The following is a 27,089-nucleotide window of genomic DNA, read 5'->3' on the forward strand; positions in this document are numbered from 1 at the left end:
GTGAGAGGTGAGCCGACCCCTACCCATAATGCATTTAACAAATAAAACAAGGCTTCTCACACACTCAATCAACATTCAAAAGACGTGAATTACAATATAAATGTCTTCAGATCATAAACATACTGAGGCATACAGTATACATGCACACATATCAATAAAGGGGGCTTCCCCTGCTTTAAGCATGAATACAACCTGGGATGTAAACATGTACATCCCCGGGATAGGCTACTACCACATTACCTGTCCCATTCAATAACTATGTAGTCGAACGCACCACTGCTTGCCCATCAATTCTCAGACCAGGAAATGAACAGAACCCTCTTCAATAAACAAAGAATACAAGATAATCATACACATTTCGGACTACCTTCACGTTTTAAAGCTGCAATATGTCACTTTTTGGGCGACCTGACCAAATTCACATAGAAATGTGAGTTATCGATCTGTCATTCCCATTGACAGCAAGTCTAACAAGCTGTAGATGTTCTATGTGCACTATTTATATGCTTCCCGTTCTTTAGTTTCATTTTTACTCCTTTTACTTTCAGTTTTGTACACCAGCTTCAAACACCTGGAAATACAATATTCTTACTATTGAAGAGATATTTCACCACAGTTTAGATGGTGCAATGATTCTCTACACTATACAGTATATTACTTGTTTTGTCACAAACTGAAATTAGGCAAACTATTGAAATTTAAGAAACCTGGAATGGCAGAGTGATTTCTACATATTGCACCTTTAACAAACTCATTAACATTCTTTTTGAAGGACAATCATCAATCCAGATGCCTAGATATTTATTAGTTGGGGACATAATCAATGAGGGCACCATCCAATGTACACATGCATAAATCATCAGATACATTTTTTTACGTGATTTGGAATATAATATATACTTGGTTTTACCTGCATTAAGTACCAATTTCAGTTAATAAAGGCTTTCGGCAAGACAATAAAGGCAGATTAAAGCTCTGACAGAACCTGGTCAGCCATCGGTGAAATAGCATACACAACAGTGTCATCTGCATACAAGTGAAAGTGATTGCTTCTTCTTCAGACAAACCAATATTGTTCATGTAAAAAGAACCATGACAATACAGTGTACTGACATAAATTGGAGGTTTGCTGGTGTGGGATGGAGTACGTCTCAGCGGAGCGCCTGACTTCACACTATGTTCACATTTTTTAGTTGTTGGCTTGGTTGTCGTCACGTCAGGCTGGGTGTGTTCTCTTCTGCCGTCTAAGTTTCGTGTTGGACTTGAGGTAATAATGTTGTAAAGTCAGCTCCTCAGCAAAGGAACGCATGGCGAGGAAGGTGTGCAGCAGCAGGTGGGGGAAGCGGGAGGTGAAGTAGGGGACAAAGTCATCAGGGATGGAGCCCAGAGTCTTCTGGACCTCCTTAGGAGAATCGTGGTAATGGTGTTTCTATGAGAAACAACATGTTGCTTATAAAATGTCATTTACACACATTTAGTTTCTTGTGTCAGATTTACATAAATACTACATTTAACAGGTTTATGGGGGTAGTAAGTGGCATAGAGGATGCCTGCATCCTCTCATGTTTTTGACTAATTAAATAATGTTTTGCAAATATACCAACATTATTATGCTTCATTTGTGTATTTATTTGTGTATTTAAAAAAAAATGTTACCCCTTTTTCTCCCCAATTTCGTGGTGTCAATTGTTTTAGTAGCTACTATCTTGTCTCATCGCTACAACTCCCGTACAGGCTCAGGAGAGACGATGCACAACCCAACCTAGCCGCACTGCTTCTTAACACAGTGTGCATCCAACCCGGAAGCCAACCGCACCAATGTGTCGGAGGAAACACCGTGCACCTGGCAACCTTGGTTAGCAACCAAGCCCTCCCTAACCCGGACGACGCTGGGCCAATTGTGCATCGCCCCATGAACCTCCCGGTCGCGGCCGGTTACGACAGAGCCTGGGCGCGAACCCAGAGTCTCTGATGGCACAGCTGGCGCTGCAATACAGCGCCTTAACCACTGTGCCACCCGGTAGGTCAATCATTTGTGTATTTTAATATAGTATGGCAATTGTATTTGGACAGAACACACCTTGTTTCTTATGGCACGTAGAAGACTTTTAACAGAGTCCTCTTCATATGCTCCTTTACGTATTTCTAGATCTGCAGAAGGAAGAAACACAGCCACTAAACAAACAACAACAATTCTATCAAGATACAGAATTATGATATCAAGAAAGTTAGTCATTAGTGTAATATAATACAACAACAAAACAGAGATGTTGCTGTTGTCTGGTCCAGCAATAAACTCATCTTGCAAATGTAGTCATGTCATTCATGACACCTCTGATCTGGATGTTAGTGTTACTAGAAATATACTGTAATAGAAAATTACAGGCTGCAAAGTGTTGCTGTTCAAACGCTGATCTCAGACCAGTCACTAACCTTTCTGCAGAACTGCTGTGATTTGTTCCATCCAGTTATTCCTCACCACTTCCTGTCCCCCTGACTCCAGCTGCTGTATGATTGGACCATCCGATGTCTCATTTACAATACTGTCACTCACGTCCTACAGGGGAAGACAGTACTTTAATTAATTCAACATCTCGTTTACCACCCTCTTGCTGTATGCTCAATGGACTCCACTATTGCTATATATTCTATTGATAGAATACCCATTGTTTCTGTTGTTGCAGTTACATTTTTCCCTAGTAGAATTAAAGGATATTGTAATCTAGCTAACTGACATTAGCTATGCATTGATTATACTTAATAGTGACCTGGAAGAACATCAGTTGTTTCTCCAGGCTCCAGAAGAAGGGGTGTTTGAGCACGCTCTCAGCAGAAGGCCTCCTCTGGGGCTCCATGTTCAGCATCTGTTCTATCAGGTCTGTGGTCACGATGTCCTCTGGGAAAGACAAGACCAAACACACACACAGACACAGTAACCATGGGCAGGTTCAAGGCCATGGCACTTTGTTCATTCAAAAACATGGTGATGAAAGTACCCACACTGGGCACACCACGTCATATGAAAGTACCCACACTGGGCACACCACGTCATATGAAAGTACCCACACTGGGCACACCACGTCATATGAAAGTGGACAACTGGACACACCACGTCATATGAAAGTGGACAACTGGACACACCACGTCATATGAAAGTACCCACCTGGACACACCACGTCATATGAAAGTGGACAACTGGACACACCACGTCATATGAAAGTGGACAACTGGACACACCACGTCATATGAAAGTACCCACACTGGACACACCACGTCATATGAAAGTACCCACACTGGACACACCACGTCATATGAAAGTACCCACACTGGACACACCACGTCATATGAAAGTACCCACACTGGACACACCACGTCATATGAAAGTACCCACACTGGACACACCACGTCATATGAAAGTACCCACACTGGACACACCACGTCATATGAAAGTACCCACACTGGACACACCACGTCATATGAAAGTACCCACACTGGACACACCACGTCATATGAAAGTACCCACACTGGACACACCACGTCATATGAAAGTACCCACACTGGACACACCACATCATATGAAAGTACCCACACTGGGCACACCACATCATATGAAAGTGGACAACTGGACACACCACGTCATATGAAAGTGGACAACTGGACACACCACATCATATGAAAGTACCCACACTGGGCACACCACGTCATATGAAAGTGGACAACTGGACACACCACATCATATGAAAGTACCCACACTGGGCACACCACGTCATATGAAAGTGGACAACTGGACACACCACATCATATGAAAGTGGACAACTGGACACACCACATCATATGAAAGTGGACAACTGGACACACCACGTCATATGAAAGTGGACAACTGGACACACCACGTCATATGAAAGTGGACAACTGGACACACCACATCATATGAAAGTGGACAACTGGACACACCACATCATATGAAAGTGGACAACTGGACACACCACATCATATGAAAGTACCCACACTGGGCACACCACGTCATATGAAAGTGGACAACTGGACACACCACATCATATGAAAGTGGACAACTGGACACACCACATCATATGAAAGTGGACAACTGGACACACCACGTCATATGAAAGTGGACAACTGGACACACCACGTCATATGAAAGTGGACAACTGGACACACCACGTCATATGAAAGTGGACAACTGGACACACCACGTCATATGAAAGTGGACAACTGGACACACCACATCATATGAAAGTACCCACACTGGACACACCACGTCATATGAAAGTGGACAACTGGACACACCACGTCATATGAAAGTGGACAACTGGACACACCATGTCATATGAAAGTACCCACACTGGACACACCATGTCATATGAAAGTGGACAACTGGACACACCATGTCATATGAAAGTACCCACACTGGACACACCACGTCATATGAAAGTGGACAACTGGACACACCATGTCATATGAAAGTACCCACACTGGACACACCACGTCATATGAAAGTACCCACACTGGACACACCACGTCATATGAAAGTGGACAACTGGACACACCACATCATATGAAAGTGGACAACTGGACACACCACCACGTCATATGAAAGTACCCACACTGGACACACCACGTCAAATGAAAGTGGACAACTGGACACACCATGTCATATGAAAGTACCCACACTGGACACACCACGTCATATGAAAGTGGACAACTGGACATTGGACTAATAACCGAAAGGTTGCAAGTTCAAATCCCCGAGCTGACAAGGTACAAAATCTGTCGTTCTACCCCTGAACAGGCAGTTAACCCACTGTTCCTAGGTTGTCATTGAAAATAATAATTTGTTCTTAACTGACTTGCCTAGTTAAATAAATGTAAAAAATATATATATATATTTTTGCAACCCTAGATCTAACATTGTTTCAATGGAACAAATTCAACATATTTTATATAAGGTTTGTCTATGTTGAACATTGGTTACCAAGATGACATAATCCTGTGGTTGAAATTTCACCCTCAAAACAACAGTTTACGTTTGACTTTTTGCAAATCCAATGTATTTTACACATAGATTCTACATCCCAATACGTTGGCAAATTACATTCAAACATCACACAATTTTGACACATTACATTCAAACAATGTTGATTTAGCCCGTTTGTGCCCAGTGGGTATTTTCTCTGTGATGTGATGATTTTAATGAAGAAAGGCCCAGAATTTGAGTTGAGACAAAGATGATGACAAAGCAGTGGCAGTGCTTATTATAACATTTTATCAGGACTCTCTCAAAGACAACATTACAGATCACAATTCCATAGGGTCAAATTCTGGCTTGGTGTCTACAGATGTAGGATCTTAATTTGATCACACTTTTGTTGCTGAGAATTTTCCTGCACAGCAGGAAATGCAAACTTGTATTGTATTTGTGGTTTAAAAGGCTTCTAAAATGTATAATTTCCGCTTTGAAATTTCTGAATTGATTTGCCCTAACAAAAAATGTATTAACCCCTACAAAGATGTCAATGAATTATAATCTAAATAATAATTCATATTTCCTGTTGCTGCAGGATTATTTTCCTGCTGTAGCAAACTAGCTCAAATTATGATCACACATTTACATGGGCCATTTACAATGAGAACAATACTAGTTTTGGTTAATCATAAGTGAGAAGGCGCAATGTTTCAGGTCATTTATTTATCAACAATATGCCATTTAAAACCCCACAACCATCATTAGCAAATAGTCTACATTTTCTTTATAGTTTATTTTCAAAGTTAGGCTCCATGATGCCACTGCAAAGAAATTACTATTTGCCTTTACTTTAAAACTTCTTAAGGCTAGGGGGCAGTATTTTGAAGTTTGGATAACTGAGGTGCCCAAAGTAAACTTCCTGTTACTCAGGCCCAGAAGCTAGGATATGCATATGCATGGTAGTATTGGATAAAAACACTCTGAAGTTTCCAAAACTGTCCAAATAATGTCTGTGAGTATAACAGAACTGATATGGCAGGCGAAAACCCGAGGACAATCCATTCAGAATTGTATTTATTTCACCCTACCATTAATTTCAATGGCTATAATTTTTCATGTGAAAGGAATACCTCCCAGATTGCAGCTCCTATGGCTTCCACTAGATATCAACAGTCTTTAGAAAGAATTTCAGGCTTGTTTTTGGAAAAATTAGATAGAATTTGTAGTTTTTCTAAATGGCTCCCATTTTGGCTGTAGTGTTTTTTACGCGTTGTTCTGAATCCACATACTTTGTTGTTTATCTCTGGTAACGACAATAACTATTCTCTGTCTTAAATATTATCATTTATTTACATATTAGGGTACCTGAGGTTTGATTATAAACGTTGTTTGACTTGTTTGGAGAAGTGTACTGGTAACGTTTGGGATTCATTTTGTATGCATTTTGAAGGAGGGAAACCGGTGGATTATTGAATGAAGTGCACCAGCCAAACTGAGTTTTTGGGGATATAAAGAAGGACTTTATCGAACAAATCAACCATTTGTGATGTAGCTGGGACCCTTGTGATTGCAACCAGATGAAGATCTTCAAAGGAAAGTTTTTTTTTTTTTTGTTGTTGCTATTTCTGACTTTCGTGATGCCTCTGCTTGGTTGGATACAATAACAACAATAAAATTCACAAACATTTCTGAAAATGGATATGTAGCGTTTTGGAATGAAACGCATTCCCCTACTGAGCTCAGAGTAGGTGAGAGAAGTAATGTTTGTCTCTGTTGTGTTGTAGCCCAATCAAGCAGGAGAGACCAGCCTTCACTGTACCCAGCTGTGTGTCCATGAAGAGTTTCCGGTATATGGGTCAACCTTTAAACTTTGGAGACTTTTCTACTGAACAAAGGTAAGAATAACTACTGGATCATGATCAGTGAGTTAAACAACAATGTCTCTAGTCACTTCTCCCCTCCCATTTTCCCATTTATTTTTGTAATTACCATAATCTGTAGGCTAATCCTTTTTTTCTCCATTTGCATAGTCCTTCAACAATGTTTATTTAAGTAGTACTCTGATGATCATTTCAGAAACAACCTTTCAGTTGTACACTAACCATGTTTGTCTTTCTTTAATCCATCGAGGTTGTATTTGCCATCCTCGATGTTACCAGCCCGCCTATTGGGTTTTCCAAATGGATGTTCTCCTCCTGTCAACACATAGTAAAACACACAGCCGGCAGAGAAGATGTCCACAGCACTGGTCTGTAGAGGAAGAGGAGTGTCTTTAATAATAGTTGTTTCAGAACAGTACCACAATCACTACTAGTTCTAATCTAAAGGCAACCTAAAATAATAGTTCACAAATTTGTCAGACTATAGTTAGGTTTCCATCCAATTGGTGACAGATTTTCATGCACATATTCTAGAATCTACATAAAGAAAACATTTGCTTTTTCCCAACTGTAGTGTTTACACCAAACAGATTTGTTCAGGATATGACGTATCATGACGTAGTTCACACAAAATGTCCTTTTTTCCCCTTTTGTTTTTCATGTACCGAATAAAACTCAAAAGTGTTTCCATTGCATTTTCAATTCTACTGATAGTTTTGTCACAAAACTGTTGAATTCAACAGAAATGTGCCTACTCTGGTCTTGGCACGTACTCTCTGGCCAACAGCTAGCAGATACAGTGAGGGTAGGCTAGTCTACATGATGAGATGATGATGGCTAAGAGTGAGAATATTAATAAACAAATAAACGGCTTGGTTTCCGTAGTAGTAGTTTACTTCAAGTTTACTTCAGAATGATGGTTATTATATTAATATTTGCGCATAAAGCCGTTTCTACTGCCACTTCTCGCATAATTAATTTTCCAGGCACAAAAAGATCCCACCATGTCAAACAAACAAATGATCTATTGGCAATCATAAAATCGTACAGAAACTTCCTGGTTCCATCACATTTAAAAAAATATATATAATATGACTTTACTGTTATACACCTATGAATGGAATGTGGTTAATCTTTTATCCCCAAAAGTGGTCTAATGTCAAGCATAGTCCACATCCCACACCATGGTTGTGTAGATGGTGCCTATCATTCTTATGTATGTGTAATATACTGTAGCTTGATCTCCACAACAGAAGATCAACTTTGATTTTAGGGTGAACTGTTCCTTTGAGCAATGGGCCAATCCTGTTTAACTCCTGTAAGGAAATGCCAATTAGCCTATTTCATCACATTTCTTTCTGGATTATCTCTGAATCTGTAATGACTTGAACAGTTCTCTGGTCCAGTGTAAAGATCAGGAGCCACTCACAGGGTTTACTCTCCTGCTGTCATCCAGGACCTCTGGGGCATTCCAGCCCATGGTGCCAAGGGCTCCCGACCTCATACTGTAGCTTTGTCTGCCGTCCACCAACTGCTTACTCATCCCAAAGTCTGAGATCTTGACCGTGACTGAGTCAGAATGGTCTTTCAACAGGATGTTGTGGGGCTTCACGTCACGGTGGACTGGGGAGAAAAGATCAGGATGAATCAGTCTACTGGAGTTGTGGGAAGATCATAGATCTGATCAATGATAATATAAGGAAAAGTCATCAATACTGTAACTTCATTAGGATTATCTACAGTCTACAGCATTTACTGGGCTCCTGAGGGTTGCAGCGGTCTAAGGCACTGCATCTCAGTGCTATGGGTGTCACTATAGACCCTGGTTAGATTCCAGGCTGTATCACAACCGGCCATGATTGGGAGACCCATAGGACGGCGCACACTTGGCCCAGCGTCATCCGGGTTTGGCCAAGTGGTTTCTTAACTGGATTGCCTCGTTAAATAAAGCTTAAATTAATTTTTTTTTTAATGTAATTAGAACCTATGTTGTGACAGTGCAGGTGTTCCAGTCCTATCATGGTCTGCTGCAGCAGCATCACTGGGTTCAGTCCGCGAAGGTCAAAAGGATTTTCTTTAGTAAAACACTGGAAGAGACACCCAAGTATTAGTGCGCTGATGAACACCAAGCATTCTAACCTTGGAATGTACACTGAACAAAAATATATACACGCAACATGTAAAGTGTTGGGCCTATGTTCCATGAGCTGAAATAAAAAATCCCAGAGATTTTCCATACACACAAAGGTTGTGTTTCTCTCAAATTTTGTGCACAAATTTGTATACATCCATTAGTAATAATTTCTCCTTTGCCAAGATAATCCATCCAACTGACAGGTGTGGCATATCAACAAGCTGATTAAACAGCATGATCATTACACAGGTGCACGTTGTGCAGAGGACAATAAAAGGCCACTCTAAAATGTGTAGTTGTCTTACACAAACACAATGCCACAAATGTCTCCATTTTTGAGGGAGTGTCCAGCAACTTCGCACAGCCATTGAAGAGGACTGGTACAACATTCCACGGCCCACAATCCACAGCCTGTGTTGCAGTGCATGAGGCAAATGGCGGTCACACCAGATACTGACTGGTTTTCTGATCTACGCTCCTACCCTTTTTAAGGTATCTTTGACTAACCGATGCATATCTGTATTCCCAGTTGTAAAATCCATAGATTAGAGTCTAATGAATTTATGTCAATTAACTCATTTCTTATATGAACTGTAACTCAGTAAAATCTTTGAAATTGTTGTATGTTGCGTTTATATTTTTGTTCAGTATATATTCTAACACAGATAATCATGATGTGAGACTTATATAATAATCAAGTTTTAACCCCTTGGATAAGTCAGAGAATAAAATAGTGAGTCATTGACTTAGACCTTATCTAAAGAGACGGCACACAGCTCGATGGCAATGTATAGGAATTGCCTGTCCTTCTCAGTGCAGAAGTAGCGGACGACATGGGGATTGTCGTCCAATTGAAGAAGCAAAGCGACCTCTCGATCAGCATTGCTTTGTTTTGCTAGTTCAATTCTCTTCACTGCCGCAGGACGCTTGTTGACATCATCACAATGGAAGTAACCCCTGGTGGATAGAGGGAGAGAAAGATAAACATCTAGTCAATGAACAGATCGTAAAGACATTTTTGCTGCAAAGAGGGGATTTGGGTTACAAACACATTTCCACAATAACGTTTAAGCTGGTTTACCTGAACACAATTCCATCGGCACCTTTTCCAAGATGGTTATTGGTGTTGTATGTGATCTTTCCAACCGATTCCTCGTCTGATGCTGTATCGAAATGAAAAGACTGTATTCAGACAGAAAATACCACCCTACTGTACCTTTATTGTCAAGACACAGAACCTTATCTGTTAAATCAAAGGCTTATGAGAATTATACATATGTACAATTTAAATTTGAGCGAGTTTGCTACAGCAGGAAAATAATCATGCAGCAACAGGAAATGTAAATGATTATGTGGATTATAATTAATTTGTGGACATTTGTGTAGGGGTTGATAGATTTTTCGGGACAATCAAGACTGAAATTTCTAAGTGGAATTTACAAACTTCAGAAGCCTTTTGTCACGCCTTGGTCATTGTATTTTGTGTTTTTGGTATATGTTTGGGTAGGCCAGGGTGTGACATGGGTTTATATGTTGTGTTTCGTATTGGGGTTTGTATTAATTGGGATTGTGTATGATTAAGGGTGTGTCTAGTTAGGCTTGGCTGCCTGAGGCGATTCTCAATTGGAGTCAGGTGATTCTCGTTGTCTCGGATTGGGAACCGTATTTAGGTAGCCTGAGTTCGCGTTGTATTTTGTGGGTGTTTGTTCCTGTCTCTGTGTAGTGTTCACCAGATAGGCTGTAATTAGGTTTCACGTTCCGTTTGTTGTTTTTGTATTTATTCAGTTATTTCATGTACCGCAATATATTTCATTAAAGTCATGAGTAACCTACACGCTGCATTTTGGTCTGACTCTCTTCATTCAACAGACGAATGACGTTACAGAAACACCCACCACCACTCACAGACCGAGCAGCGTGTGAACTGGCAGGAGCTAAAGGACCACGTTATGGACAGCAGAAGCATGGAGTATACTACATGGGAAGAAATCGACAGGTGGGCGGCCGACCCAGAGCGAGTGCAGGCGCCCGCCTGGGATTCCCTACAGCAATGCGAAGAGGGCTATAGACTAATAGACTAATGCATGCACACATGACTGTAAGTCGCTTTGGATAAAAGCGTCTGCTAAATGGCATATATTATTATTATTATTATTATTATTATTATTAATGGAGTCAAAAAGGAAAACCCGGCAACGCAGAGCGAAAACCGAAAGTAACGGGGGAGAGCGCAGAGAGAGAGTGGCTGAGTCAGGAGTCAGACCTGAGCCTACTCTCTCTGTTAATTGTGAGGAGCAGCAATATGAGGACTTCTGGTCTTGGGAGATGATATTAGACGGTAAAGGACCCTGGGCGCAGCCGGGTGAATATCGCCGTCCCAAGGAAGAAATAGACGCGACTAAAGCGGAGAGGCGCAGGTATGAGGAGGCAGCACGACTACGCGGTTGGAAACCGGAAAAACAGCCCCAAAAAATTATCAGGGGGGGGGCTAGAAGGGAGAATAGTTATGCCAGGTAGGAGACCTGCGCATACTCCCTGTGCTCACCGTTGGGCTAGAGAGACCGGGCAGGCACCGTGTTATGCTATGGAGCGCACTGTGTTTCCAGTGCGGGTGCAGAGCCAGCTGCGGCACATACCAGCCCTTCCTATTGGCCGGGCTAGAGTGGGCATCGAGCCAGGTAAGCTTGGGCAGGCTCTGTGCTCAAGAGCTCCAGTGCGCCTGCACGGTCCGGTCTATCCAGAGCCACCTCTACACACCAGTCCTCCGGTAGCAGCTCCCCGCACCAGGCTTCCTGTGCGTGTCCTCGCGCCAGTACCACCAGTTCCAGCACCATGCACCAGGCCTCCAGTGCGCCTCGCCTGTTCAGCGCAGCCAGCGCTTTTCTCCTCTCCTGTGCTGTTGGAGTCTCCCGCCTGTTTAGCGCAGCCAGAGCCTTTCTCCTCTCCTGCGCTGCCGGAGTCTCCAGTCTGCCCAGCGCGGCCAGTGCTCCCAGTCTGCCCAGCGCGGCCAGTGCTCCCAGTCTGCCCAGCGCGGCCAGTGCTCCCAGTCTGCCCAGCGCGGCCAGTGCTCCCAGTCTGCCCAGCTCCACCAGTGCTCCCAGTCTGCCCAGCTCCGCCAGTGCTCCCAGTCTGCCCAGCGCGGCCAGTGCTCCCAGTCTGCCCAGCGCGGCCAGTGCTCCCAGTCTGCCCGGCGCGGCCAGTGCTCCCAGTCTGCCCGGCGCCGCCAGCACCGCCAGTCTGCCCAGCGCGGCCAGTGCTCCCAGTCTGCCCAGCGCGGCCAGTGCTCCCAGTCTGCCCAGCGCGGCCAGTGCTCCCAGTCTGCCCAGCGCGGCCAGTGCTCCCAGTCTGCCCAGCGCGGCCAGTGCTCCCAGTCTGCCCAGCGCGGCCAGTGCTCCCAGTCGGCCCAGCGCGGCCAGTGCTCCCAGTCAGCCAGTCTGCCCAGCGCAGCTAGTGCTCCCAGTCTGCCCAGTGCTCCCAGTCTGCCCAGCTCCGCCAGTGCTCCCAGTCTGCCCAGTGCCACCAGTCTGCCCAGCGCCGCCAGTCTGCCCAGCGCGGCCAGTGCTCCCAGTCTGCCCAGCGCGGCCAGTGCTCCCAGTCTGCCCAGCGCGGCCAGTGCTCCCAGTCTGCTCAGCTCGGCCAGTGCTCCCAGTCTGCCCAGCTCCGCCAGTGCTCCCAGTCTGCCCAGCGCGGCCAGTGCTCCCAGTCTGCCCGGCTCCGCCAGTGCTCCCAGTCTGCCCGGCGCCGCCAGCGCCGCCAGTCTGCCCAGCGCCGCCAGTGCTCCCAGTCTGCCCAGCGCCGCCAGTGCTCCCAGTCTGCCCAGCGCGGCCAGTGCTCCCAGTCTGCCCAGCGCGGCCAGTGCTCCCAGTCTGCCCAGCGCGGCCAGTGCTCCCAGTCTGCCCAGCGCGGCCAGTGCTCCCAGTCGGCCCAGCGCGGCCAGTGCTCCCAGTCAGCCAGTCTGCCCAGCGCCGCTAGTGCTCCCAGTCTGCCCAGTGCTCCCAGTCTGCCCAGCTCCGCCAGTGCTGCCAGTCTGCCCAGTGCCACCAGTCTGCCCAGCGCCGCCAGTCTGCCCAGCGTCGCCAGTCTGCCTGGATCCGCCAGAAGTGCCAGTCTGCCAAGATCTTCTAGATCGGCCAGACAACCTGAATCATCCAGTTCCACCAGCCAGCCAGGATTTGCCGGAGCCTACTACCTGCCTGAGCTTCCTCTCAGTACTGGGCTTCCCCTCAGTACTGGGCTTCCCCTCAGTACCGGGCTTCCCCTCAGTACTGGGCTTCCCCTCAGTACCGGGCTTCCCCTCAGTACCGGGCTGCCCCTCAGTACCGGGCTGCCCCTCAGTACCGGGCTGCCCCTCAGTCCCGAGCTGCCCCTCTGTCCCGAGATGCCCCTCTGTCCCGAGATGCCCCTCTGTCCCGAGCTGCCCCTCTGTCCCGAGCTGCCCCTCTGTCACGAGCTGCTCCTCAGTTATGTGGGGATCTGGGTGAGAACTATTAGGCCATGGTCGGCGGTGAAAGTGGATTATCCCAGGACGCGAAGGAGAGGAAATAGGACATTAATGGAGTGGGGTCCACGTCCCGAGCCAGAACCGCCACCATGGACAGACGCCCACCCGGACCCTCCCTATGCTCTTGAGGTGCGTCCGGGAGTCCGCACCTTGGGGGGGGGGGGTTCTGTCACGCCTTGGTCATTGTATTTTGTGTTTTTGGTATATGTTTGGGTAGGCCAGGCTGTGACATGGGTTTATATGTTGTGTTTCGTATTGGGGTTTGTATTAATTGGGATTGTGTATGATTAGGGGTGTGTCTAGTTAGGCTTGGCTGCCTGAGGCGATTCTCAATTGGAGTCAGGTGATTCTCGTTGTCTCAGATTGGGAACCGTATTTAGGTAGCCTGAGTTCGCGTTGTATTTTGTGGGTGTTTGTTCCTGTCTCTGTGTAGTGTTCACCAGATAGGCTGTAATAGGTTTCACGTTCCGTTTGTTGTTTTTGTATTTATTCAGTTATTTCATTAAAGTCATGAGTAACCTACACGCTGCATTTCGGTCTGACTCTCTTCATTCAACAGACGAACGACGTTACACCTTTTTAAACCTCAAATACACTACAAGTTTTACATTTCCCACATTGCAGAAAGTTCTCTAGTTAAAATGACACATTGTATTAGCATAATTGGGAGCATTGCACCTATTGCTGTCTTGCCTTTAACATAATCTGTAAGGAGTATTGAAATGATTGGATTTATGTTGCATACATGCTCATGTAAATTGGGAACCAAATTGGAACTTTAGGTTTTAACAAACATGTCAAAATGGTTGATAGCTCACCAAGTGCAGCAGGTTTAACTCCAGTCCCAGGAAATATATTGGAGGCAGGAGGTAATGCAGGACCTAAAATAGGATATCATACATATCAAGGGTGATAATAATTATGGACCTGACTGTATATAATGCACAACATCATGTCATTGAGAACTATCATACCAGCACAATGGTAGATATACCGTATAAAATATATTTTAAAGATATAAAACACTACAATACAAGACCTGGCTGAAGATGTCACAACGAATGGATAATCTGATATGTCCCATTGAATTATTACATTATAAAGGGTGTGTCTATATATTACATGGGGTCTTTAAACTGGGGTCTGCACCCCCCTAGGTGTCCACGCATGTACTGCACCCCCCTAGGTGTCCACACATGTACTGCACCCCCCTAGGTGTCCACGCATGTACTGCACCCCCCTAGGTGTCCACGCATATACTGCACCCCCCTAGGTGTCCACACATGTACTGCAACCCCCTAGGTGTCCACGCATGTACTGCAACCCCCTAGTCCTGTGTAGCTCAGTTGGTAGAGCATGGCGCTTGTAACGCCAGGGTAGTGGGTTCGATCCCCGGGACCACCCATACGTAGAATGTATGCACACATGACTGTAAGTCGCTTTGGATAAAAGCGTCTGCTAAATGGCATATATTATTATATTATTATTATTAAGTGTTCACGCATGTACTGCAGGTGGTTCACAAATATATTTTTAAATAAAGTGGATTTTTAAAAATAAATATTGCTAGTAATAACATAATAAACTAAACATACATTGCATGACTATAATATAAAAGAGGTAAATATGTTATTTCTTATCATGTCAACTTTATTTCTCAACTCCTAATATTCAACAAAGCATCTGACATAGGCTTTGACAAAGCACCCACAAGTATTTTTTTTAACTTGGACATTCATTTTTGCCAACACATGGCTAACCTTTGTTCAACCAGCTAAACAGTTGCTACTTGAGAAAATGTGTTTGGAGTTACATTTCTATATAATAGGCTATGTTAGAGTTTACACTTCCTCTTCCAATTATAATGTGGGGACTAAATCCTGGAGCTTGACCCATATAACTGCAGACAAACGCTTCTTGCAGCCATCAATGAGCTTTCTGCACCTTTCTACTGACAATTTGTGCAACTTTTCAGCAGCAAACTGCTCTAATTCTTCAATGTTTGAGGGGTGCATGCCCTCCACCAACTGCTATTTTTAGATTTTGCCATGAGTTTACAGATCTGGACTCTTCGTTGGCTACTTCAGAACAGTCCAGCATCTCTTCCTAACCATTCCTGGGTGCTTTTTGGTGTATGTTTTAGAGCCGTTTTTGGACACTGGGTTGAACATCGGACTCCAAAACACCTGATAATCTGCTGATTTCATGATGCATTGCACACGTTCAATGCCCCCAGCACCGGAGGCAGAAAAGCAACCCCACAGCATTATCAAACCTCCTCCATCTTTGATTGTGGGGATGGTGTTGTTTTCTCCTTCAGCAGTGGGGTCTTTCTCTGGTTACCAACAACCAAATGAAGCATTCAAAGAAAATACCACTTTCCCGACAATGAATTATGTATGTATGGGGGAGGTTTAATAATGCTGTAAGGTTGCTTTGCTGCTTCTGGTACTGGGGGCCTTGAACATGTGCAAGAAATCATAAAATCAGCAGATTATCAAGCTGTTTTGCAATGTTCAACCCAGTGTCTAAACACTGTGTCTATGTTGAATGTTGTGGGTCTTCCAGCAAGACAACAACCCCAAACACACATAAAACCCACCCTGGAATGGTTCCAGAAGAAACACTGAACTGTTCTGGGGTGGCCAGTGAAGAGTCCAGATCTGAATCACATCCACACGGCAAGTTCAAAAACAGCAGTTGGTGGAGGCCACCACTCCAACATTGAAGAGTTAGAGCAGTTTGCTTCTGAAGAGTGGGCCAAATTTGAGTAGAAATGAGCAGCAAGCTCATTGATGGCTACATGAAGCTTTTGTTGGCTGTTAATAATTTTGTCCATGCCATTGTCTTCATTTTCAAATTAAAATGGTAAACTTAATGGGGGTCCCTGGGTCGCCGATTTGACTGGGTGTGGGTCCCTGGGCAAGAAAAAGTTGAAGACCCCTGTATTACAGAATATTACACAAGAACATGTGTCTTACTGAGTATTCTAAGTATTAATTACCTAGAGGGAACTTGGCAATTAAGGAAATGAATCTGCTTTTGATGGGGTATAATGGAGAACAATGCATTCAGAATTGAAGGATCAGTTATGGTCAGACAGCTTCTTTTGTTTGACAAAACAGACACTTTCAAAGCACTTTCATTACCTTTCAATACATTGATTGCCTTCCCCAGAGGACAGGAACATTTGAAATTCTATTCATAGGCCAGTAAGCCTTGTCTGTTACTATGTTGTCCTAGTAAGTTTTCTGGTATGATGAAGTTAGGGTGAGGGTAGGCTTAACCCTAACCCTGATCTCCAACCGCTTGTCTCTACCTTGCTGAGGATGCTGTACTCTGGTCAAATTGGGTGGTAATGAAATTCTGCTGCTTAATGACGTTAATATTGAGAGTATAATGGTCAGTTATGGTCTGCTTCTTGTCTGTTAAGACAACCACTTACAGATTCTTAGATATTTAGCGTTTGAGTTGTGACTGGGTTACATTTGTACTTTACCTTAATTAAACAAACATCAGAGTGTCACCTATGTTCTTATCCACAGAATGAGGAAGAGTGTGACAATGTGTAAAATGCCATATTCTACAGTAGTCCTACAAACTGCACCAAGAAGAGGAAGAGAGAGGACTTTACCCAGATTGATGACCAGATGAGGTTCCTCTTTCAGCAGAATCCTGTAGAAGGCTGATTTAACTTCTGGCCCTCCTGACTGTACGGCTTTGTACAACTCTCTCATCTGGTCCTGGCTGGTATTGGCAGTTTGAATATTAGAGTACACCTCAGGATTGATCATGCCTCTTCTGAGCAGATCATCTGCTATGGGCATCACCTTGTGAACCCTCTGGATGAGCTCAGCCCTGTGTCTATCCACAAACTCAGCAGCTGGTAGTCAGGTTAGAAAAGAAAGGGTTAAAGTTATCAAGACAATATTAGACAATCCCACTTGGTGTATGTGCCCTAAATGGACAAGACTAAACATGTAGGAAGCTGGGAGGTTTTGTTTCCATTCAGGACAGGACAAATGTGAAATTCTAGTCATAGGCCAGTAAGCCTTGTCTGTTACTATGTTGTCCTAGTAAGAGGGAGAAAGAAATGACTGAGTTTGCTGGCTCAATTAAGGTAGAGTTAGGGTGAGGGTAGGGTTAACCCTAACAATGATCTCCAACTGCTTATCACTCCCTTGCTGAGAATGCTGTACTCTGGTAAAATTGGGTGGTAATGAAATTCTGCTGCCTAATGACATTAACATTGAGAGTATAATGGTCAGTTGTGGTCGGCCTCTTTTGTCTGTTAAGACAACACTTACAGAGACGTACATATTTAACTTTTGAGTTGTGACTGGGTTACATTTCTACTTGACCTAATTTAAACAAACATCAGAGTGTAGCCTATGTTCTTGCCCACAGAATGGGGAAGAGTGTGACAAATGGTAAATGTGTAAAAATGGCATATTCTACAGTAGTCCTACAAACTGCACCACAAAGGGGAAGAGAGAGGACTGTACCCAGATCGATGACCAGAAGACGTTCATTTTTCAGCAGAATCCTATAGAAGGCTGCTTTAAGTGGTGTCCCTCCTGACTGCAATGCTTTGTACACCTCTCTCATCTTGCCTGGGTTGGTCTTGGAAGTTGAAATATTAGCAAACATTTCATATTGGATCATGCCCCTTCTGAGCAGATCATCTGCTATGGGCATCACCTTGCGGACCCTCTGGATGAGCTCAGCCATGTGTCTATCCACAAACTCAGCAGCTGGTAGTCAGGTTAGAAAAGAAAGGGTTAAAGTTATCAAGACAATATTAGACAATCCCACTTGGTGTCTGTGCCCTAAATGGACAAGACTAAACATGTAGGAAGCTGGGAGGTTTTGGCTGCACTCGGGTTCGACACACACAACATCAAATTGTCATCATACATATATTTGTCCATGTAATATCAATGGTGTAGTATTAATGCTCTCTAGCAGTATGATTCTTGCTACCTTAATGCCATTTATCATTCCTCACAATGTGCATCTTTTAGGATGCCTTTTTATTTTATAACTACAAAACATGGTAGACAAATTATATACAAATACAGCAAGTTAACTACAGCAGTTGTCTGCAACTTGCACAAATCAATAGTATTATTTTTTAGTTGATCCCAAAGCAAATATGTCACATTTACCATCCTCTTTTGATGTCATGGCAGCAAACTAAGAATGTTGAGAAGTAGTTTGTTCTGTAAAGGGAGAGAGAAAGACAGAATGGTGAGAAGTAGTGTGTTCTGTAAAGGGAGAGAGAAAGACAGAATGTTGAGAAGTAGTGTGTTCTGTAAAGGGAGAGAGAAAGACAGAATGAGTGAGTAAGAATGCGTTAAACATTTCACCAGGACAGAAAAAAAGGGTATAGGCTATCCCCTACAACTGATAACCAAACTTTACACACAGTATGTCCACTTCCCCTTTCCTATAACAACCATGAGCGGACCATACCCAATCTTTAAAGAGGTCCTGATTAAAGAAAGTAAACTGAATTAAAAATACAGAAAGAAAGTTGCACACTCTATATTCTTCCAACAAGTTAATGACTGAACCTATGGGTTTATCAATTTAATTGCTGGGAGCATATTTAAAGTGTGCAACTTTCTGTCATTATTTTTCTCCACTTCCTCTTTCCTCTCACTAATCTTCTCTCGACAATGTTTACTTTTTGTCTCCAGATTTCTGTTTGAGCCATGTTTTACGGCCTCATGAGGGTCTCCTACTTGAAGCAACTAACTTCCTAACTACACCCATGAAACATCCAGTTCAATCCTGTCCTATAAGAGTGGTATTCTATCCCATTTCACATATAACCATATCCTTGACCCTTCTAAAAGTTTGATAAACCTTGCCAAAATCACAATGTTCTGGCTCCTGTAGTTGGTTTGAGATCATTTTTGCTTAAATTTCTATATCCTGTAAAATAATGTTTTATTTGACCTTCATTTAACTAGGCAAGTCAGTTAATAACAAGTTCTTATTTTCAATGACGGCCTTGGAACAGTGGGATAACTGCCTTATTCTGCCCCTGAACGACAGATTTTTACCTTGTCAGTTTGGGGATTCAATCTTCCAACCTTTCAGTTTCTAGTCCAAAACTCTAACCACTATGCTACCTGCTGCCTCAACAATAATCCTTGTTAGCGTTACAATTCGTGATGATATTTTGTATGGATGATCGTTTAAGTAGAGGATTTACGTAATTTTGTAATAGCTGCATGGTTGGAGATATCTGTTCTATGTAGCTAATTGATCTTGCCATGTTTGGGAAAATACATTTGTGGAGTGGTTGAAAATAGAGTTTAATTTTTATTTTATTTTACTAGGCAAGTCAGTTAAGAACAAATTCTTATTTTAAACGACGGCTAGAAAAAGTGGGTTAACTGCCTGTTCAGAACGACAGATTTGTACCTTGTCAGCTCAGGGAGCTGATCTTCCAACCTTTCAGTTACTAGTCCAACGCTCTAACCACTAGGCTACGCTCCAACCTAAGTGTATGTAAACTTCCGACTTCAACTGTAGACTTCTACCTACAGTTTATACATATTATACACATTTTACAGACACAATCTATTTTACAATAGTTATATTTTCTTTGTTTTTAGTCCTTCCTCTATTTCTGATGTCCATCCAGTTTGATATCTATTTGTAACTGTGCTATTTCACAAAAACTATGAACCTCTATATGGTTGTTTTCTTTCTATTATTTAAGTTTTACTCTGTTTCTAATGCTGTACCTGCGAACTGGTGGTAATAAAGCATTATTTAATACTACAGTTTCTGGAAAGAGTTCATCTATCTGCTAAGCTTAAGAAGGGGACTATTTTGCAAGGGCAAAATACACAATGTATACAGCATGAATTGAATAAAGGGATGGTACTTACGGTACCAGATAAATCACATTTCAAATCAAATCAAATTTTATTTGTCACATGAACCGAATGTCACATACGCCGGCACAGGTTAGTCGAGGTAATTGAGGTAATATGTACAATGAAGGTAAAGTGACTATGCTTAGACAATAAACAGAGAGTTGCAGCAGCGTAAAAATGGGAGTGAGGGGGAAGGGTCAATGCAAATAGTTACAGTAGGGTAACCATTTGATTAGCTATTCAGGAGTCTTATGGCTTGGGGGTAGAAGCTGTTAAGAAGCCTTTTGGGCCTAGACTTGGCGCTCCAGTCTCTCTTGCCATGCGATAGCCGAGAGAACTGTCTGTGACTAGGGTGGCTGGAGTCCTTGGCAATTTTTAGGTCCTTCCTCTGACACCGCCTGGTATAGAGGTCCTGGATGTCAAAAAGCTTGGCCCTAGTGATGTACTGGGCCGTACGCACTATCTTCTGTAGTGCCTTGTGGTCGGAGGCGGAGCAGTTGCCATACCGTGCAGGGATGAAACCAGTCAGGATGCTCTCGATGGTGTAGCTGTCGAACTTTTTGAGAATCTAAGGACCCATGCCAAATATTTTCAGTCTCCTGAGGGGGAATAGGTTTTGTTGTTACCTCTTCACGACTGTCTTGGTGTGTTTGGACCATGATAGTTCATTGGTGATGTGGACACCAAGGAACTTAAAGCTCTCAACCTGCTCCACTACAGCCCTGTCGATGAGAATGGGGACATGCTCGGCCCTCCTTTTCCTGTCGTCCACGATCATCTCCTTTGTCTTGATCACGTTGACATTTACATTTACATTTAAGTCATTTAGCAGACGCTCTTATCCAGAGCGACTTACAAATTGGTGCATTCACCTTATGACATCCAGTGGAACAGTCACTTTACAATAGTGCATCTAAATCTTAAAGGGGGGGTGAGAAGGATTACTTATCCTATCCTAGGTATTCCTTAAAAAGGTGGGGTTTCAGGTGTCTCCGGAAGGTGGTGATTGACTCCGCTGTCCTGGCGTCGTGAGGGAGTTTGTTCCACCATTGCGGGGCCAGAGCAGCGAACAGTTTTGACTGGGCTGAGCGGGAACTGTACTTCCTCAGTGGTAGGGAGGCGAGCAGGCCAGAGGTGGATGACGTTGAGAGAGAGTTTGCTATCCTGGCACCACACTGCCAGGTCTCTGACCTCCTCCCTATAGGCTGTCTCATCGTTGGTGGTGATCGGGCCTACCATCGTAGTGTCGTCGGCAAACTTAATGATGGTGTTGGAGTGCTTGGCCATGCAGTCATGGGTGAACAGAGAGTACAGAAGGGGACTGAGCATGCACCCCTGAGGGGCCCCTGTGTTGAGAATCAGTGTGGCAGATGTGTTGTTACCTACCCTTACCACCTACGGCCGGCCCGTCAGGAAGTCTAGGATCCAGTTGCAGAGGGAGTCGTTTAGTCCCAGGGTCCTTAGCTTAGTGATGAGCTTTGAGGGCACAATGGTGTTGAACGCTGAGCTGTAGTCAATGAATAGTATTCTCACATAGGTGTTCCTTTTGTCCAGGTGGGAGAGGGTAGTGTGCAAAAGAGATTGTGTAATCTGTGGATTTTTTACATATTTTCTATTTATTTTACCTGTATTTAACTACAGCAGACAAGTCAATTAATAACAAATTCTTATTCACAATGACGGCCTACTAAATGGCAAAAGGTCTCCTGTGGGGACGGGGGCCTGGGATTAAAAATTAAAAATAAATACAATATAAATATAAATATAGGACAAAACACACATCACAACAAGAGAGACAACACAATACTACATAAAGAGAGACCTAAGACAACATAGCAAGGCAGTAACACATGACAACACAGCATGGTAGCAACACAACATGACAACATGGTAGCAGCACAAAACATAGTACAAACATTATTGAGCACAGACAACAGCACAAGAGGCAAGAAGCTAGAGACAACAATACATCACACAAAGCAGCCACAACTGCTGAAAAGGGGGCTTGCAAGCCGAAGAACACCATCCCAACCGTGAAGCACGGGATGGCAGCATCATGTTGTGGGGGTGCTTTGCTGCAGGAGGGGCTGGTGCTCTTCACAAAACAGATGGTATCATGGAGCGGGAAATTATGTGGATATATTGAAACATATTGAAACAACATCTCAAGACAAGTCAAGGTATTAGAGTGGCCATCGCAAAGCCCTGACCTCAATAATATAGAAAATGTGTGGGCAGAACTGAAAAAGCATGTGCGAGTAAGGAGGCCAACAAACCTAACTCAGTTACACCAGCTCTGTCAGGAGGAATGGGCCAAAATTCAACCAACTTATTGTGGGAAGCTTGTGGAAGGCTACCCGGAACGTTTGACCCAAGTTAAACAATTTAAAAGCAATGCTACCAAATACTAATTGAGGGTATGTAAACATCTGACCCACTGGGAAAGTGATGAAAGAAATACAAGCTGAAATAAATCATTCTCAACTATTATTCTGACATTTCACATTCTTAAAATAAAGTGGCGATCCTAACTGACCTAAAACAGGGAATTTCAACTAGGATTAAATGTCAGGAATTGTGGCAAAACTGAGTTTAAATGTATTTGGAAGGTGTATGTAAACTTCCAACTTCAACTGTAAGTAAGAATGCTGTTCATCGATTACAGCTCAGCATTTAACACCATAGTACCCTCCAAACTCGTCATTAAGCTCGAGACCCTGGGTCTTGACCCCGCCCTGTGCAACTGGGTACTGGATTATCTGACGGGCCGCCACCAGGTGGTGAGGGTAGGAAACAACATCTCTACCCCGCTGATCCTCAATACTGGGGCCCCACAAGGGTGCGTTCTCAGCCCTCTGCTGTACTCCTTGTTCACCCATGACTGAGTGGCCATGCACGCCTCCAACTCAATCATCAAGTTTGCAGACTACACTACAGTGGTAGGCTTGATTACCAGCAACGACGAGACGGCCTACAGGGAGAAGGTGAGGGCCCTCAGAGTGTAGTGTCAGGAAAATAACCTCACACTCAACGTCAACAAAACAAAGGAGATGATCGGGACTTCAGGAAACAGCAGAGGGAGCACCCCCCTATCCACATCGACTGGACAGTAGTGGAGAAGGTGGAAAGCTTTAAGTTCCTCTGCACACACATCACGGACAAACTTAAATGGTCCACCCACACAGACAGCTTTGTGAAGAAGGCGCAACAGCGCCTCTTCAACCTCAGGAGACTGAAGAAATTTGGCTTGTCACCAAAAACACTCAAACTTTTACAGATGCACAATCGAGAGCATCCTGTTGGGCTGTATCACCGCCTGTTACGGCAACTGCCCCGCACACAACCGTAAGGCTCTCCAGAGGGTAGTGAGCTCTGCACAACGCATCACCGGGGCCAAACTACCTGCCCTCCAGGACACCTACACCACCCGATGTCACAGGAAGAATAAAAAGATCATCAAGGACAACAACCACCCGAGCCACTACCTGATCACCCCGCTATCATCCAAAAGGCGTTGTCAGTACAGGTGCATCAAAGTTGGGACCGAGAGACTGAAAAACAGCTTCTATCTCAAGGCCATCAGACTGTTAAACAGCCATCACTAACATTCAGTGGCTGCTGCCAACATACTGACGCAAACCTCTAGCCACTTTAATAATTAAAAATTGGATGTAATAAATGTATCACTATCTGTTTTTTTTGTGTAATAAATGTATCCACCATTGAGAAAACATCAATGTAGCCAAAGAATTGTAGGAAACACAAACTATTTGTTTCCTACCCTGTCACAATAACGCCTCCGTGGCATTTTCATTCGTTGTCATGTCAAATACTATCTGTATTCAAAGTGCCCACTACTATATTCTAACTATAGAATCAGAATAATCATACTATTTCCACGATTCCAACAGTTCACCCAAGTGTTTTGCTCTAAATCGCAAGTCAAATCGCAATTGCAACAGCTTTTTGTGCATGTGGGAAATCCCTCTGACTTTTTATTTCAGCTCATGAAACATGGGACCAACACTTTACATGTTGCGTTTATATTTTTGATCGGTGTATTACAAAATACCCACCTGAAGTAAATTAATTCCACTTAGAAAATAAATCAAATATTACCACAAACTATTACAGCTAATAATTGTAATACATTAAATACCTATTCATCTGTCATTCACTGACAATTGATATGATTGAATAAAACATGTTTCACTGGATCGTCATTAAGGAAAATAAGATGAGAGAAAATAAATATAATTCCTCCATCAAATAATGGACAAAAAAACTAAAGCCCATAACCCGGAATGTAAAGGGAATACATTGTAATCATCCTATCATGACATGTAGCCAAACCATGTGTTCGAATAACCATACTAACATACTGTATACTACAAACTTAACATACCATTAGTTCATTTTAGTATACTGTAAACGAACAGTATCCAGTTGAGTGTACTAGCTCCTCGCCAGTCTACCAGAAGTTGATGCTGTTGCTATGAAACCTCTTGCTAGCTCGTTAGCATAACAAATTACTAGTTAGACATTTTACAACTTCGTGCGTGTTCTTAAATGTAATCTGGAGTGCGCTCGTAAATTCAGAGCGTTTCTCTCTCGGAGCAAACACTGGATGCTCAGGCGAGGAGTAGGGTTGATTTGATCTTTCTGACCTTACAAAGGCAGTCAAGCACCCAAGCTAACATTGGCCAGCTACTTCTAGTCACAAATGAGTGTGACCACTCTATTTGTATTTGTTTTAACTAGGCAAGTCAGTTAAGAACAAATTCTTATTTTCAATGAACAGTGAGTTGTCTGCCTTGTTCAGGGGCAGAACGACATTTTTACCTTGTCAGACAAGGGATTCGATCTTGCAACCTTTCAGTTACTAGTCCAACGCTCTAACCACTAGGCTACCCTGCCGCCCATCCAGAGCTTTAGTGACCAACTGTCACTGCTGTCAACAATTACTGACATCGGCCATATTCAGCTGGTGTTGAGCGCTCCTAAAGTCATTATCCTGCGCTCGGATGCTCTGGAATCGGAGTAGACAGCCTGAGCGAATGTTAATTGAGAACGCACGACTATACAATTTAGCTAAACTAAGAAGGACGGGAATAATGAAGTCAATAAACGTTGGGTAGTTAGCCTATAGTTAATATACTGGCAAGTTTGATGTTATAAGTAGCCAACTAACGTTAGGTATGTTATGTGGTTCGTGAGGACAGCATAGCTAACAAATTGTCAGCCAACATTTTTTTTCTCCCCCACCTTTATTTAACCAGGTAGGCAAGTTGAGAACAAGTTCTCATTTACAATTGCGACCTGGCATAACATAACGTGCAAGGTATACATTACCCAACATTTTCTTTACATTTCTCATAATTAGTTAAAGCAGTGCATTTGTATTTGCCTGCATATTTTTCGCCATTTTCTTCAAATTTGAAAACTATGTGAAGCCACGCCCATTTCCTGAAGAATTGCATTATGGCCCTAAAGTACAGAAATAGCACTGATAGAACATCTTTGGAAATAGTGGACTCTGCGTGTATATTTCATATTTTGCGAAATTAGAACGACATCCGTGAACTTTTGGCATACTAATTATATACAATGACCAATAAGCATACTTTATTCTCAATTCACGTCACACATGGTATGGTTAGAGTATTCAACACAGCTCTGGGGTGTCAGCGATCAAGCAAACAAGACTTTGGGTGATGCCCTGCAATAAAAACACAATCAGATCACATTTCTTTGTGTCTGATGTACAGCACAACGCTAACAGAGACACGATAAAAGTAGAAAAGATAAACACATTATGCTTTTACCAGTGTTCAGTTCAAACACCCTTTGGAATATCTGTCTAAATACATGATAAATTAATGTTAACTCACCTAAACAAATAAGCAACACTGTATCACTGTGTTTAAATGAAGAGTGAGAGCTGTGGAATAAAGAAAATCACATGGCTGTCAAATAAGTTGCCCTTCCCTTGTCTTGAGCACTGTTAAGTTTCGCTTGGTAGAAAACAAGAGTTACGCACTTTGGGTGACGCCCTGCATTAAAAACACAACCCGATATTTCAAACACCTTTGTCATCTGTCCTCGCCTGCACAGGAAGACAGGCGCTCAAATAGTCTTGATTCAAGAGAGAAAAGCTGTCACTAACAGCATCTGCAGCAGTAAGCAAAACAATTTCAGAGAAGTCTACACTCACAGAGCTCACATACATAACACCGTTTTATTTTAAAAGGCACAATGGCCACATCCCAAGATTTATCAATGATCAAGTCATCACCTATACACAAATATACACCTCTTTACAGCAAATAGGCTCACTGAGGGAACATTGCACAATAAAACTACCATTGTGTAACGATGTGCACTGAGAGTCAGGAAGCAAGTTCAGGGAGTGAGTGATTTAATCAATAAATAAAACATAATAAGAACCTTGAACAACACACAGACATGAAACTGAAACAATGACACCTGGGGAAGGAACCAAAGGGAATGACATACATAGATATGGCAGGTAATCAAGGAGGTGATGGAGTCCAGGTGAGTGTCATAATGCGCTGATGCGTGTAATGATGGTGACAGATGTGTGCCATAACGAGCAGTCTGGTGGCCTCGAGGCCGGAGTGGGAGCACCCGTGACAATTATCAACTTAAGTCTTCCAAAAACATCAACACAATA

At 43.3% G+C, this 27,089-nt stretch overlaps 1 protein-coding gene across 5 annotated transcripts in view; it reads right to left on the minus strand.

The window, feature by feature from the left end:
* Nucleotides 1–26,506, minus strand: part of LOC123999949 (serine/threonine-protein kinase/endoribonuclease IRE1-like) — a 30,299-nt gene extending 3,793 nt beyond the window's left edge. For 3 of the 5 annotated variants that reach the window (XR_006832519.1, XR_006832518.1, XR_006832520.1), the window contains exons 1-13: nucleotides 26,287–26,506; nucleotides 18,668–18,721; nucleotides 18,005–18,253; nucleotides 17,134–17,382; nucleotides 14,318–14,380; nucleotides 10,080–10,161; nucleotides 9,751–9,955; nucleotides 8,849–8,951; nucleotides 8,294–8,487; nucleotides 7,087–7,234; nucleotides 2,769–2,896; nucleotides 2,434–2,557; nucleotides 2,081–2,151 (exon numbers count right to left, since the gene is read on the minus strand). Coding sequence is in view for 2 of the 5 variants with exons in the window: in XM_046305997.1 (XP_046161953.1) it covers nucleotides 1,217–1,429; nucleotides 2,081–2,151; nucleotides 2,434–2,557; nucleotides 2,769–2,896; nucleotides 7,087–7,234; nucleotides 8,294–8,487; nucleotides 8,849–8,951; nucleotides 9,751–9,955; nucleotides 10,080–10,161; nucleotides 14,318–14,380; nucleotides 17,134–17,382; nucleotides 18,005–18,253; nucleotides 18,668–18,686 (1,848 nt within the window). In the remaining 3 variants the exon portion in view is untranslated. Of the gene's footprint in view, nucleotides 1–777; nucleotides 1,430–2,080; nucleotides 2,152–2,433; nucleotides 2,558–2,768; nucleotides 2,897–7,086; nucleotides 7,235–8,293; nucleotides 8,488–8,848; nucleotides 8,952–9,750; nucleotides 9,956–10,079; nucleotides 10,162–14,317; nucleotides 14,381–17,133; nucleotides 17,383–18,004; nucleotides 18,254–18,667; nucleotides 18,722–21,781; nucleotides 21,805–26,286 lie in introns of those variants that run through there. The other 2 variants (XM_046305997.1, XM_046305998.1) reach the window with 2 other exon arrangements.
* Nucleotides 26,507–27,089: the final 583 nt, after the last annotated feature.

The sequence above is a fragment of the Oncorhynchus gorbuscha genome, linkage group LG16 (assembly GCF_021184085.1).
Source record: "Oncorhynchus gorbuscha isolate QuinsamMale2020 ecotype Even-year linkage group LG16, OgorEven_v1.0, whole genome shotgun sequence".
Taxonomy (NCBI): Eukaryota; Metazoa; Chordata; class Actinopteri; order Salmoniformes; family Salmonidae; genus Oncorhynchus; species Oncorhynchus gorbuscha.